This window comes from Equus przewalskii, chromosome 18 (assembly GCF_037783145.1).
Source record: "Equus przewalskii isolate Varuska chromosome 18, EquPr2, whole genome shotgun sequence".
Taxonomy (NCBI): Eukaryota; Metazoa; Chordata; class Mammalia; order Perissodactyla; family Equidae; genus Equus; species Equus przewalskii.
Genome location: NC_091848.1, coordinates 539676 through 553858, shown reverse-complemented (window position 1 = coordinate 553858; position 14183 = coordinate 539676). Strand labels below are relative to the sequence as shown.

The 14183-nt window shown below is 42.6% G+C and overlaps 1 protein-coding gene across 1 annotated transcript in view; it reads right to left on the bottom strand.

Annotated features, from left to right (window-relative positions):
* Window positions 1-11519, bottom strand: part of TIPARP (TCDD inducible poly(ADP-ribose) polymerase) — a 29767-nt gene extending 18248 nt beyond the window's left edge. Inside the window, exons 1-2 of the mRNA XM_070582167.1 lie at window positions 10914-11519; window positions 7462-8419 (exon numbers count right to left, since the gene is read on the bottom strand). Coding sequence (XP_070438268.1) covers window positions 7462-8378 — 917 coding nt within the window. The 5' untranslated portion in view covers window positions 8379-8419; window positions 10914-11519. The remainder of the gene's footprint in view (window positions 1-7461; window positions 8420-10913) is intronic.
* Window positions 11520-14183: the final 2664 nt, after the last annotated feature.

Sequence of the window (14183 nt, the reverse complement as noted above, 5' to 3'; positions counted from 1 at the left end):
TCTACAAAGCCAAGTTTCTCCAATAGATTCAATTTTATCAATTAAGACAGTCTAAATTATTTTTTAGTAACAAATTAATTGTATTAATTAAGCATTAATTGTAATTATTTCCACAATGCTTCTGATGTGTGCAGCATCTTGGACAATCCAAACATCAGAAAGCAAGTAAGCACAGTTCCTTCTGTTCCCCACATTCTAGCCCCACACAACGATTTCTTTTACTACCTTGGAAGGCAAACCTAGTATTTCTCCTGTGCTTATTTTTATTCTCTCAATGCCTGGAAACGAAAGAACGAAGCCAGGTGACAGTCAGAAACCAAAGGCCAACCGCAGCAGGAAATTATTTAGAGTATTCTGTGCCATTTGCCCTCTCTCACCCTGATCAGCTGCAGGAACTGTGAACATCACAGGGTGCAGGCCAGATTCAGAAAGCACAGGCACTCCTGCAAGCACAACCACCTGTGGGTCCTGCCCCTGCCCTTCTTCACTGACCATTCAGTGCTGGTAAAACTTTAGAGCAAAGAAGATCACTCAAATTCTATGGCTATATGTTAAATGAGAAAGGACAGTTTAAGAAATCTCTTAATCCAAAAAGAAAAAAAAGATTAACGTACAGTCATGTGTCACTTAACAACAGGGCTACATTCTGAGAAATGTTTTAGGCCATTTCGTCGTCCTGCTTCGTTGTGCAACATCATAGTGTGTGCTTACACAAACCTAGATGGAATAGCCTATTGCACACCTAGGCTCTATGGTACTAATCTTATGACACCACAGTCATATGTGTAGTCTGTCACTGACTGAAACGTCATTATGTGGTGCATGACTGTAATAAAGAGAAATTCTTGTAAGTGTGGTCTAAACATTTTCCAATCATCATGAGAACTGCTGTATTTCAACATAAGACTATTCACAAATCATTCCTTATGCTCAGAAGCAATAGCACCAAAACAAAGGACATCCATTTGCATAAACAATACAAATTTCATGAACTCTTTCTCAGACAACTTAGTCACAGGGGATTCTAATACACTCCTCACACAACATTTTGTGGTACACACACTCTCAAATCACTGGTTTCTGTACAATGTGAACGGGAACAGCCACTCTAGCATTCTCACTCTCATATGAGCTTACCCTTTCATTGTGATGACCATGCAAAGGTTATTTACTGGTCAAGTGGGTGTTCTCAGTAAGTAAACAGCACATAGCAGAAAAAGATCGAAGAGACAGACACATTTTGTTGTGTGGACACGGCAAATATGAATGCTTAACTAGTTAACGCCCTTCTGTGCTTATCTTAGCAACAGTAACAGGCTAGACCAGCAAAGAAAATTGGAAGTTTCACAATCATAAGTTTGTTAATATCATCAACTTCTAAAATTTGAGTTCCTGATCACAGAAATGATTATATTTAGCACAAGACTGCAATACTGTCTTTTGCACATATGAAATATAAATCTTAACAAACTATGAAGCTGAATAAGTGGAATACAGTTTACATAAAATCTCTGATTTTCAAAGATTTCAAAATGTATTTTAGAATCTACCCCTTGTAATTTCAAATTCCCCTATTAACAAGAAATCTATATTAGAAATTTGAGGCTTTCAGTTAATGTGTCAGAGGTTGAGCTGGATTAGTTTTAACACAGGGATTTTAAATAGAGGTGAGTCTGTGCAGTATAATTCCTGGACCCTAGAAAGCACTGCCATAAATAATCTATAAATATAAAAGTATTTGGTTTTGTTAAAGAAGTTCCTTCATATCTAAAATGTGGTTTGTTTGCTCCTAGAAATGGTGAACTCCAGAAGTATTTTATTCCTTTGTACAGTTTGTGTTTATAGTGTTGCAAAGTACAGTTCAACCCAAGATCTTAAGCTATTACCTAACAATTTCAAACCCAGAATGAAACAGAAAATGGTTCAACCCTCAGCACTCTGGTTTCTTCCAAAGATACAAAATCACTCATCTTCACTTGACTTTAGCTTAAGACTCCAAGATCTATTTTAAAAGAGAAACTACTGCTTTTACAAAGAGAGTTTCTTGCAAAACTTACCAGTGTCCAATCTGAACCAGTCATATAGGAAGTTGTGCCAGAATAATCAAGAATCATCTTGTAACTCAAAATATATTTTTTTCCTTTGCAAAAATGACATACACGTGTACTTAAGTTTTCCTTCCACAAAAAGGCAAATGTAACTCACAAACAGGACAGAGGTAATTATTAAAGGCTGCTAACCTAGGTTAAGAGGATCTCAGGCCCTAATTTAAATGTGATCAAAATTACTACCATCAGACAAAGGGTGCAAAATCCTTTGTCTGACGGTGGTCTCAAATCAGGGAATAAGAAAAGAGGCCATAGGAAAACAGTCACAATCTCAAATGGGTAGATTTTAGTGGCATTCCTTGAGCAGTGTCAAGGTTTTTATGGGCAACATATTGCTTTACCCTTTAGAAACAGCCCCAAACCCAATATAAAACTAAGGATCACCGACTAAGATCAGAGATGCACAGACAGAATTTATGAATTTACTTTTCCCTTTATGGTAGAACGCAAATCTGGAAACTCCAGCTTAACAAAATTGATTTACAGGGACACAGCAGAATTAATCAGTTAAAAGTTGCATTTTTTGCAAGTCCACATACACAGAATGAAGTTTTACATGATTAATGGAGTTACTATTTACTTTTTTCCTACTTATTCACAATAAAAAGTAAAAGCTTTAGAGTCAACTCAATGAGAAAATGAATACATCATGCAATTAATTTTAGGGATGGCCAGATAAACTTATAAGCTATTTCTTCCAACTGTCTAAGTTATTCATCTTTGCTTTTTGCAAGGTTTATTTTCATTACCATAAATGCATCAGGAACAGACTGACCCCAACCTGAAGCCAGGTGCCAGCTGCTTCAAAAAGTCTAATCTGCTTATTGACAAAAAACCAGAAAGGGAATAAATGATTGCTATTGATTCCCATGATAGCTCTACACAGACCCAGCAACTTCTCTGGATTAGTACAGACAGAAGCCAATTAGTTTTATTTCACATGTAAATAGCAGCATAAAGAGGTACAAAAAATAATTTACTGGATTGCTTTATCCTAAAGTACAAGACACACATTTTGAAAGTCACTTCAAACACAGTTCTTGCTTATGGATCTCTTTCTCTTAAGCAGGAATTTTTAAAATAAATTCAAACTCATCCAGCTGTGTATATTCAAGAAATACCAAAAAGTCACAAGGCATAGTAAGTTTCAGCTGTTCTCCTCTCTCCAGTGTTATCAATAACACATAATGAGTTAGTTCATACATCATCACAGCTGTGCAGGCCAGAGCTAACTTGGCTAATCCAACTCTTCCAGTAGAGTCCTTCAGGAGCTTGCTCTGCTTTAGATAATCCACCCTGCAAGTCATATAGAAAATGGTAGCATATGCTCTTTATTATCATTAATATGCAATTCTCCTTGTCTTCCTTCAGAGAGGTCCTGTGAAGTCTTCTAATGGTACTGTCCCTTGGACATTTTAAAATGAAAACAAAAAAACAAAAAGAAACTTCTGAGAGCAATTAGCAGCCAAATCACTCGAAACTAAGACTACGACAATGCTCTAGGCTTAAACCATAAGCAAGTAAAACACGCTCTTTCATCAATATGCTTTAATTCCAAAAGAAGAGAAAAAGAACACAATTAAACATCAAGTCAGGGTTTGCAACTTTCTTCTTCACCTTCCTCCTTTCAGGAAATTCAGAATTAGAAATAATCACTGGTCATATTTTCACTTACAGATTACCTCCAAAATAAAGTTTGCAGAGTGCCTCCTCTTTATGGGTGATAACTAGAAGACTACTCTGGCACACTTTAAAATGAATGTAATGTGAAAACCAATGATGATCTTAGTTGCTAAAGGGAGATTTGCACATCCTCCACAATCCCAATTATCCAAAACAGGATTCCACACAGTTAGTGAGGCTCTTTTAAAACTGCTTAGTCCTGCCATTTAGCGTCATTTTCTACAAAGGAAAAGTGCCTAAACTGTCAGAGACTGTGTTTTCTTAATCGAAAACACAACATTCGATGTTGTTTTCTTAACTGCGTATTTGGAATTTGGAAATTCTCCAAGCCCATCCCGTGTGCAAAAGAAGCCTTGGCATCTAAATATGGGAAGTTCAGACATACAACTGGTTTCCAGCTGATGCTGGCAATAAACATCTGCAGATGTACAAAAGCAGAGTGAGAAAGCAAAGTGGGAATATATCATAATTTGGGGTGAAGGCAAAACTAGAAAAGAAAAATTAAAATGATTTCACTATAAAATGAACCAAATAAGCACTTATTATTCTTGAAATCCTCTTTTATAAATGTTTTTCCAATATCTTAGCATCTTGACTGGAGAGTTGGAAGGGATCAGTGAACTTATCTAGCTCAACTTCCTTTCCAAGTTCATTCTTGAGAATAAATTGAACACTGCACATCTAATTTGGATTAACTTAAATATTATATCCAATATACTTGCAAAACAAAGAATTTTATCTGCAGAGTTTGAAACTATGAACTTGTGTCTCTGCTAGAGACCCAGAACTATGAACTTTCCTTAAGTTCCATACAATGAAGTATTATGGATACAGTACATAATAATGATTTACTAAGTCATAAAAACTGCTGAAAACAAGTAGAATAAACAACTGCCATTCATTTTTCCTGAAATCTAAAGACTACTGGGTCCCAGTTGGACATATACACAGCTGAACACACACTTCCTGGTTATGTGCAATCTGCACAGATAGACCAGCTTTACAAGCCTGACCACAGAGATTAATAGCTTTAGCCAAATAATGTGGTAACCATGTGAACCTGGGCTGCTCCAGCTTGTTTGTGAATCTCTCAGCAAGGCTCAACATGCCGTTATCTGCATCTTGTTGCCAGGAAACACAACATCGCTTTGGAATACAAGGAAAACCAGGTTGCAATGACCACAGGTCGACTTCCCAAAAGCCTAATTTTTGATGCTTAGCTATCTACAATCTTACAACATTTCTTACTGTTTTCCATGGAGAACTTCATTTTACTAGCAATTAACAGTGAGTACTTTTTGCTATTTTTTTCAGGGCAGGACCACTTACTACCATTAACAATGTAGCAGCAGCAAAGTAATTATAATAATTCACTCATACTTTTCCTCTCAAGTGTCAAACATTAGTTTACTTCACTAAAACTGATTTGAAAATCAAGCACTCACTGCAACTACTTTATAACTGATTCAACAATACTTGCTCATGGGCTTATTATCTATGTGTTCTTCAGCAAAGCAATTTTACCAAAGGGCAAAATACCCAATATGCTGCTGACCTAAGAGTGCCTGGATTCTCTAAGACCAAAATACCTGTCTTGCCTTGCTCATGGTAACAGAATGTAATGTGTTGGACAGTAACCCTGCTACTTTCTTCCTAACAATTCAAACAGAGAAATTTAATGTACCAAGATGCTGAAATACTCAGCCGACTACAAATTTGCTTCCTAAGAGCGAAGGGGGAGGCCACTGTTCTGCACAGTTTTGCAATCTGGAGATGGAAGGATTACAGTGCCTTTAAGAGTATATAAAATTAATTATCCTTGACACACCAATTAGAATTGCTAGCTCATGGGCAATAAGGATTTTGGACAATACCTTATTAAAAAGATTTTTAAGATAAAATAGAAAATATTTTTTTCTCTTCCAATGCTGGCTTAAAAAAAAAAGTTAAAAGTAGCTTTATTACAGGATCTAAGAATTTTGCTACCCAAGCAAGACAGAATCTTGAATGCATTATATTATCAAGATAGTACATTTATGATCAGGAAAACTACATTCTTGATATAATCTTATTTTTATGCCAAAAGGTCTTCTATACAAAAACGCCATTAAATTTGAGCCTTATGTTGTTTCTCATCTTGTTCCATATGTTTCTTTTGAAACACAAGATGCAAAGGTCTAGTCTGTATGACTGCTAGGTTGCTAAAGACACACAGAGCTGTGTACTATATAACTGAAATATTGAAATATTAAAAGAAAACCACTTACCTAATACTAAATGGGAGCAAGAGAAGTTTAAAAAAAAAAACGCCCAGGTTTCTGCAATGGCAACAATGCTCTGGCACTATGCTAAAACACAAGAGTTAACATCAAGACTAACAGAATTAGACAACTTGGAAATGGTTTATTGCGAGCATTTGCTTGCTGACTCTCCAGACACTTGGCTAGTATAACCCAACTTATCTGTGAACAAAGATGACTCTCAAGAAAGTTTTTCTCCTAGACTTCTGGGTTAGGATACCCTGAGTGTTCTTCCTCCCTATGGGTCAGGCTTCTCAGTACTACATCAGGATCTGTGAAGCTGTCAGGTTGCCCTCATGGTCTCCCAAATCGGGTAGCATGAATAAACGTGCTCTTCTACCCTCATAGAATTTTAATCCTTACTCTTGGTCATACATAAACAACTATTAACATCACACATTTTAACCCCCTCTATACTACAGGACAAACAACTTATAAATATAAAGATTAATGCTTATTATACAGCCATTTTTGCACTAGCAACTTCACGTGGCAACTATCATTTTGTTCTTCATTTTTAAGTTCAATTAACCAATGAGAAGTGGAAATTTCAGTTCTCTATCAGTGAATACTGCTTGGACATCCATACTAAAAGAAGTGACTTATATGTCTTGCATATAAAAACACGATAACTGTTTTTTACATAAATCATAAATAAACATACTCATTAACATAAATCTTCCCTTCACTCATTGTTAAAAGACTCTTTCAAGTTTAAAGAAATACCCTAAATTGCGGAACAATTTATTTTACCTGTAAGATAAATAGAATAATAAACTGAATGGTAAAAAATTTAAAAAAAAGAAATTTAAAAAAATTTTTAAAAATCTTTAAAAAAAGATTTAACATGTTTGGGCAGGATTCAGAAGTTTGGGAGGAACTTCTGAATCATTCACAGAAAAACTGTAGCATTCAAAATGAAAAGAGGGCCACAAAAATCTCTAAACAATACTATTTTCCCTGAAAAACAGCAGCTACTCAAAATGCAAAACTTTATAAACTTAAGATACATTTGATATTCATTATTTATAAGATTCACCATGGATTTTCTTTGAAAAGCTCTCTTGTATGATTAAAATAGTATCTGATTCACAACATTCAATGTATATGCAACTTCTCAGTCACACAAATATTGCACAGAGTGACATGTGAATTGTTCAAATCATAAAACCTTCATTGTCTGGTTAGGTAAATAGCCTGCATTCAACCACCATGAAAAATTAGGATAGCATACAGCCAAAAGAATAACAGTGAAAAAAAGAATAAACCAGTTAGGTTACTACTGAAAGAAACCACCCTACGAAGCTTTTAGCCTCTTTACCCTCTCCACAGGATTTAACAACAGCTTTAAAGTAGTTATAAATACATACCCGTACTTCAGTCTCATTCTATCGTTCTCTGGGTTACAGTAAAATCTCTCCAAGTGCTCCTGGGAATCATTGGAAACACTCTGCCACTTCTGAGTAGTTGTCCTCTTGATCTGCCAATGATATGGCAAGACTGTGTGGTGCTTCAAACAATCTCTGCCATAAATACAAGTGCCTTGCAAAAACTCCATGCAAATTTCAACTCCATTCTCTTGGTGAGTATGGTACTGTAGCTGGTTCACCAGCTCAAACACAAGGTCAAGGGAAGCCTCCTCACTTTTGTCCTGAAAGAGCTCGGTACTCAACTTATCACTGGTGTCCAAAATGTACTGGATTGTAAAACTGTTGTCTTGGAAAACCCCTGGAACGTAATCCATGACTTTGTCTATGCAGTCAGGACTAGCAGGAACATCACTTGAAACTGGGTGCAAAAGGTCAGTCTGGAAGTGCCCTGCTGTAGTATCTGCCACAGTCCTACTGATGGTTTCTGGGGGAAAGCTGTGATCTTGAATTGGAACCACTTGTTCTGGAGCATCAGTGGAAGGATGGGCTTCTGGTATTTGGCCCCCAACACTTGTCCTATCAGGAATCAGGACAGACATATTGTTTTCTGCTGGTGGACACGATGGATTGATTTCCAGGGCTTTTTTCACCATAGGTTCATGTAAGCTGCTCTCATCTGCACTCTGGTTTCTAGATCTAAAAACCCCATCAAGTGAGCCAGATTCTAGCAAAGTGTTTAATATTGGCCTCAAAGATCTCAGGGTTCCAGTTCCCAATCTCTTCTGATCTTTTTTCTTAAAACAAGTCTTCAACGGAGTGATCTTCTCAGAGAGTCTCACTTGGCATGAAAAGTCATCAGGAGGAGAGGGAGGCTGCACTACACAGTCTGGCTCAGGTTCGGTGGTTTCCATTTCCATGATGTGGATTAGCTCCAATTGCTCCTCAGAGTCTAAAAATCCTACCAGGAAAGGAGAGAAGATGATCATTTACAAGCTGACAACAACCGGATCCCATTCACTCATCAAAATGTTTTGTTCTAGTCTGTGACTAAGTCTCTGAAATCACTCCTCTTACATATCTTCATGGGTCAATTTTAAATTTTATTGAGAAATCAAGGCTTCAAAGCAGCCAAGGCTCTTCAAAAGCCCACAGCAGGTAAGGATAAAAGAGAAATAGTATCTTCCAATAAGCTCTTGATATTTACTTGTGGACTATTATAATGTACAATGATTTGTAATTCTGCTGGGGTAAGACTTTTTACTGGAAGTCTAGTGTGGGTAGGGGGCGTGAGGCAGAAATAAGTGCATCTAACTGATGACAGCAGGGAAACCACACCTCCACTGCTTTGTGGTTCTCTTCATAGTTGTTTATGCATCATCTACCTCATGAAGTGACAAAAACTTTTTTTGTAAAAAAAAATAAGTTCATCAAATGAAGGATAAACTTCAAAGTTAAATAGTGAGCAAATTTGGAGTGTGAGGATATACTCAGGAAGCAGGGGCTCTCAAGTTATATGGGACAAAGTCAGCAGCCTGTTGAAGCATTTCTATATTCAGCAAGTTCCAGCATATTCCCCAAGGATGTTAAGGGTCTACTTCTGCAATCTCCAACATTACCATTACTGGAGGAGGAACACAAGGGCTTATTTATCGACAGAAGCTCCATCAGCAACAACCGCTGAACACTGTTTTAGAAACCACACACACCTTCATAATACAGAAAGGGCCTCCTTGTCCCTGTCTTCAGAATAGTTATATACACTTTTTTAAAAGGGCAAATGGAGGCATATTATAGAAAAATAACATGAATATAAAACACACACCAAACTTCACATTCCTAATGAACTACTGAAAGAGACTAAAAAAGTCGTTTTTTCAAAGAATCAGGCCTCTTGAAAAAAACTGAAACAAAGTAAAAAGCAAAGTGTGTAAAATGACAAATGGTGTCTCCTCCACAATCTAGCATTCATTAACTAATTCTGAAAATATTTACTGAGCATGGTGCCAGGTAGAAAAGGGGTGATGATGAGCAATTAATCCTCTTCTTTCTTGTCCAACAGACGGAAAGAAATCTTTGATGCAAGAGCTCATGACTTCATCAAGCATGCATCCCAAGTGCGAGCACAGTGCCTAGCACAATGCACACAGTGGGTGCTCCAGGATAATGTTTGGCTGAATTATTGAAGAAACGGCACCTATTAAATGCCTAGATGTTAGCCGTTGTGGGTCAACAGTAACAACAAAATGATAAAATTGAGTCCCCAGAAAAGTATTAAAGATCTAATTGGAGAGATTCGTCTATGTACGTGTGTAAAAGATGCATAAGGATCGAACTCAGAAAAATAAAATAAAAAGCAGTACAGAACGAAGCGCTGGTGTGCACGGTAAACACAAAAGGAAGAGGCAGGAAAAGGAGAGTTCAGCGTGCGCTGGCAGCGTTAGGGAAAGCTCCGCGAAGAAGGAGGAACTTGACATAAGACATAAATCAACTGGAAAGCAGCCAAGCCAGGCGTTATTATGCATCATTCGGCGCTCTCGCCTCAAGGCACAATTGGCACAGACTGTGGTATTCCCTCCCCACACCGAACCGGCCTGTGCCTTCCCTCACGCACGCACACGCACGCACACTACCCATTCCTGTCACACCCAATCAAGGCGAAACACACGAACCAATTCCATTCGTACGTGTGCACACACACTACGACTCTCCCGCACTGCCCTCTGCCACACTCGGAAATAAAGCTGAGGAAGAGGCAGAGCACGGGGGAGTGGCTGAGGGGAAGTCACTGGAACCCAGTTCCCCAATTCGTTTGCATAACACAAAAATAAAGACTGCAAGGACGCTTCCTCCGGCCCGGCTGGGGCGGCCGCCGCGCACCCCGCGAGGCCCGGCTCCTCGGCACTCCGGCTCCGGCCCCGGCCGGACACCGCCCGCCCCAAACGGGGGCTCCGCGGCCGGCCGCCCCGGCGCCGAGCCCGGGTCCGAGCGACGCCCCCTGCCGGCCCTGCGCGCCCCGGCGCCCCCCGCCGCAGACCCTCGCCCGCCCCCTCGCACAGCCGGCCCGCCGCCCCCCGCGTCTCCCGCTGACCTCCGCCCCGACCTTCCCGGGGGTGGCCCGCCCAGCCGGCCGGGCGCGCGGGGCCGCGGCGGCGGCGGCGGGAGGGGAAGACGCGCCCGCCGAAGTTCCCTGACGGCAGCCCGCAAACTTCGGGCGCGGGGTCCGGCGGCGCGGAGGGGAGCCGAGGGCGGCGCGCCTGCACCCTAGTGCGGCGCTCCGAGCGCTACACCTGCCGGAGGCCCCGGGCGCTGAGGGCTGAGGCGGAGCAGTTCCCCCGGCCCGGACGCGGCCACGCCGACTCGGCGCCTCAGCCCCCGACGCGGAGAGCCGGCGGCCAGGCCGCCCCTCCGCGCCACCTTCCCACCCGGCCCCCGTCGGCCCCCCGAGCCCCTACCTGAGCGGGCAGCCCGAGGGGACGGACCCCGGGAGCGGTCGCGCACGGTCGGCTCGCGGCGGCGTTCGCGGGGCCGGTGCTGAGGTAACTCGGCGTCTAGGGGTCGCAGACCGGGGACGCGGCGAGCAGCGCCTGGGCCATCCCGCCACCGCGAGCGCAGAAAGCCGCGGCTGCAGTCCCAACCCAGCTCGCTCGCCTGTCACCCCGAGCTCTGCTTTAAAGTGGCTTCCGGTCGCCTCCTCTCGGCAGCCCGTCGCGGGGGCGGAGCCTGGGCGCGGGGGTGGGGCGAGCGCGGGAAGCGGGCCCGCCCCGTGCGCGTGCGCGCTGGCTCGCTCGCGAGGAGCGGCGGGGAGGGTGCGGAGGCCGCGTTCCGGAGCGCGCGGAGAGGCAGGGCGGTGCGCGCCGCGGGGGGCGGGCTCCACCTGCCTGCCGACAGAGGGAGGGCCGCCGAGGGAGGATGTGAAACGGGAAGACCCGCTTCTGCGCCGGCGACTTGCCTTGTTTGCCTCCTCACAGACGACTCCTGCCCCTGACGCCGCCGCACCCGAGAGGCGGCGAACGGCTGCTCCCGCCGCTGCGGCCAGACGGGGTCGCCCGCCCCACACCGGCCGGGCCGCCTGCCCGACGGGGTCGCCGGCGATCCTGTTTCACGGGAAACGTGCGCGGCGTGGCGGAAGGGACTCCTCGCTCTGGGCTTTGGGCGATAAAAGCGCGTGTACGTGTGTGTTAAAGCCCACAGACAGCGTAGCGACTTCTTGATTCATTCGGCAAATACTGTGGAGCGCTGTGGCGTGCCAGGCTGTGCCAGGCTTAGACGACAGCCCTGATCAGCGCCGACACCGCACCTGTCCTCGGGGAGCATGCAGGGCACCGCTACTCACCTCTAAAAAACACACCGCATGTGAATTTGCCGTATTTTCTGGACTGTAAAATGCTTTGTATGCTAAGTCCATATATCGAATAGCTTTTCAGTGGTGGAGGAAGAAACTACCTTAAAGTCATATAATCACCATATATGCGGGGAAAGGTCCTGGTCAAAATCAAAGAAAGTTAGTAACAGCTGGCAGAGAGAGAAGGGAACACAGCTTGCAAAGAGATGGCCTCTGCCTGTGGCCTGAAATCTAAACTGACTTAATTCCATACTTTGGAGCCTTTATGGGTTGAAGTGCTAACTATGACCTTAACAGACATGGAAGCCTGTAAAAATAGCAGCTAAGAGGTGGTAGTCATAGATACTATGGTTCTAAGCCTTTCTTAAACTCTTCTAAAGCAGACTGGGTGACCCATCAGCAAAAACAGATTAAGGTAGCACCTCCGCAGCAGATTTATTTCAGATTGCATCAAGGCAGGGCCGTTAAACTAAGGTGGGAATGATATGGACAGAATTCAGAGGCTAATAGGTAAAAGACAAGAATTTTCAGGCTTAAAAACCCTTTTGAGAGAAGATCTTGGTCTGGTGCCTACTCATACATGGAATTGCCTAGAAGTAAGTATCTAGTTTAAATCTACCATTTTGCTGTTCGCTTTCTATTTGTCTCATCCGTTTCATGTTCTGTTCTTTCCTTTCTTACGTTCTTTTGGATTAAGTATTTTTTATTCTGTTCTCTCCCAACAATTAGGTTTATACATTCTTTATTTTTTTAGTAGTGTTTCAGTTATTCATTGCTGCGTACAAACCACCCCAAAACTTAATGACTTAAAATAACAACACTTATTTGCTCATGATTCTAGATTCTCTGGCTCAGGGATGCAGTCAGGGCATAGTGCATGTGGGCTCATCTCTGCTCCATGATGTCTGGGGCCTCAGTTGGGGTGGTTCAGGTGGCTGGGGCCTGGCTCAGCTAGAACCGTATATCTTGGGCCTCTGTTCTGGCTGTTGGCTGAGTTCTCTGGTTTTTCTCCACGTGGCTAGCTTGGGCTTCCTCATGGCATGGTAATCTCAGGGTTCCAAGAAGACAAGCCTCAGTGTTCAAGCCTCTGCTTGTATCGTGCTGACTAATGTGCAGTTCGCCAAAGCAAAGCAAGTCACACGACGAAGCTCAGCGTCCATGGCACGAGGCCATGAATATTGGGTGATATGGTTCATTGGGGGCCAAATTAAGGGCAGATCACCTTAATCCGATAAGGGATTAATAACTAAAAATTACTTCCAGTGTGTAACGCTTTGGAATTCCAACTTAAAATCTTTCCTCCTTGGGTCCTGAACTCAAATTTTTCACCCTCCCCTCGAGGCAGTTGAAAACTTTAGCTAGTTCTCAACCTTTCCAGTACTGCTTTCAGAATGGCAGTTGCCTCAAAGGGAAGAGTGGCACCAGATTCTTGACTCACCACTTTTGGATCTAGGCTCCTCAGACTGCTAACGTGTTACCGCTCCGGAAAAGGTTTCTCCACAATGTCCACCTCAGATGTGACCCCTGGAAGATAATGGAATAGGCATATCCTCCTGCAGAACAGAACCAAGAGCTGACAAATTAACTGATCAAGGGCACGGATTCCTTGCTATAATAATCCTACAGGATTTGAGATGTTCTATGGACCATTGACCACTGTGTTTCCCGTTTTCCCCTTTTCTGAATAGGAGTTTTACCAACATCTTGTACCTTGTCTATCCACCATTACTTATTAAGAGTATTGAGGCAAATAACTTTTCCTTAAAAATTGGTTCCCAGAGCATGAAGATCCACACTCTTGAGGGGGAATACCTCACATTATCAGGACTTCTGGCTCCTACACTCTGAGCTCATTGCAGTAACTGGGTGAGACTTTGGGACAGTTTCTCTCAGTGAGGGGATGAATGAATTCCTTATATGAGAAGAAGGGGCAGATACTGCTTGTTGCCCCTTTCTCATTAGAAATATCCTGATACGTTTTTTGTTTTGTTTTCTTGGAGGAGGAGGGCTGGCAGAGTACCCAGCAAAAACCTCATTTTCCTAGATCCCATACAGCGATGAGTGGCCGTGGGATATAGTTCTACCTATATAGTGAAGATTTCTAGGAAAACATAGCTCTTCCTAATTTAGTCACCCTTTCCATTTCTTCCTTTTTTTTCTTCTCCCTAGAATACTAACATGAGGATGAAAATGGAGCCTCATGATGAGAATAAAGGTGAACGTGATGTGGAAAATATGAAGATGGAATCCATAAGCTAGGGATGCTGGAGCAGAAAGATAGAAGGAGTCTGGGTCATTCGTATCATCTGGAAGCTGCTGCAGCAGTCCTAGACTGGCTACCCCTGGACGTCTTGTTATGTCTGAAAAACCCCAATTTGGT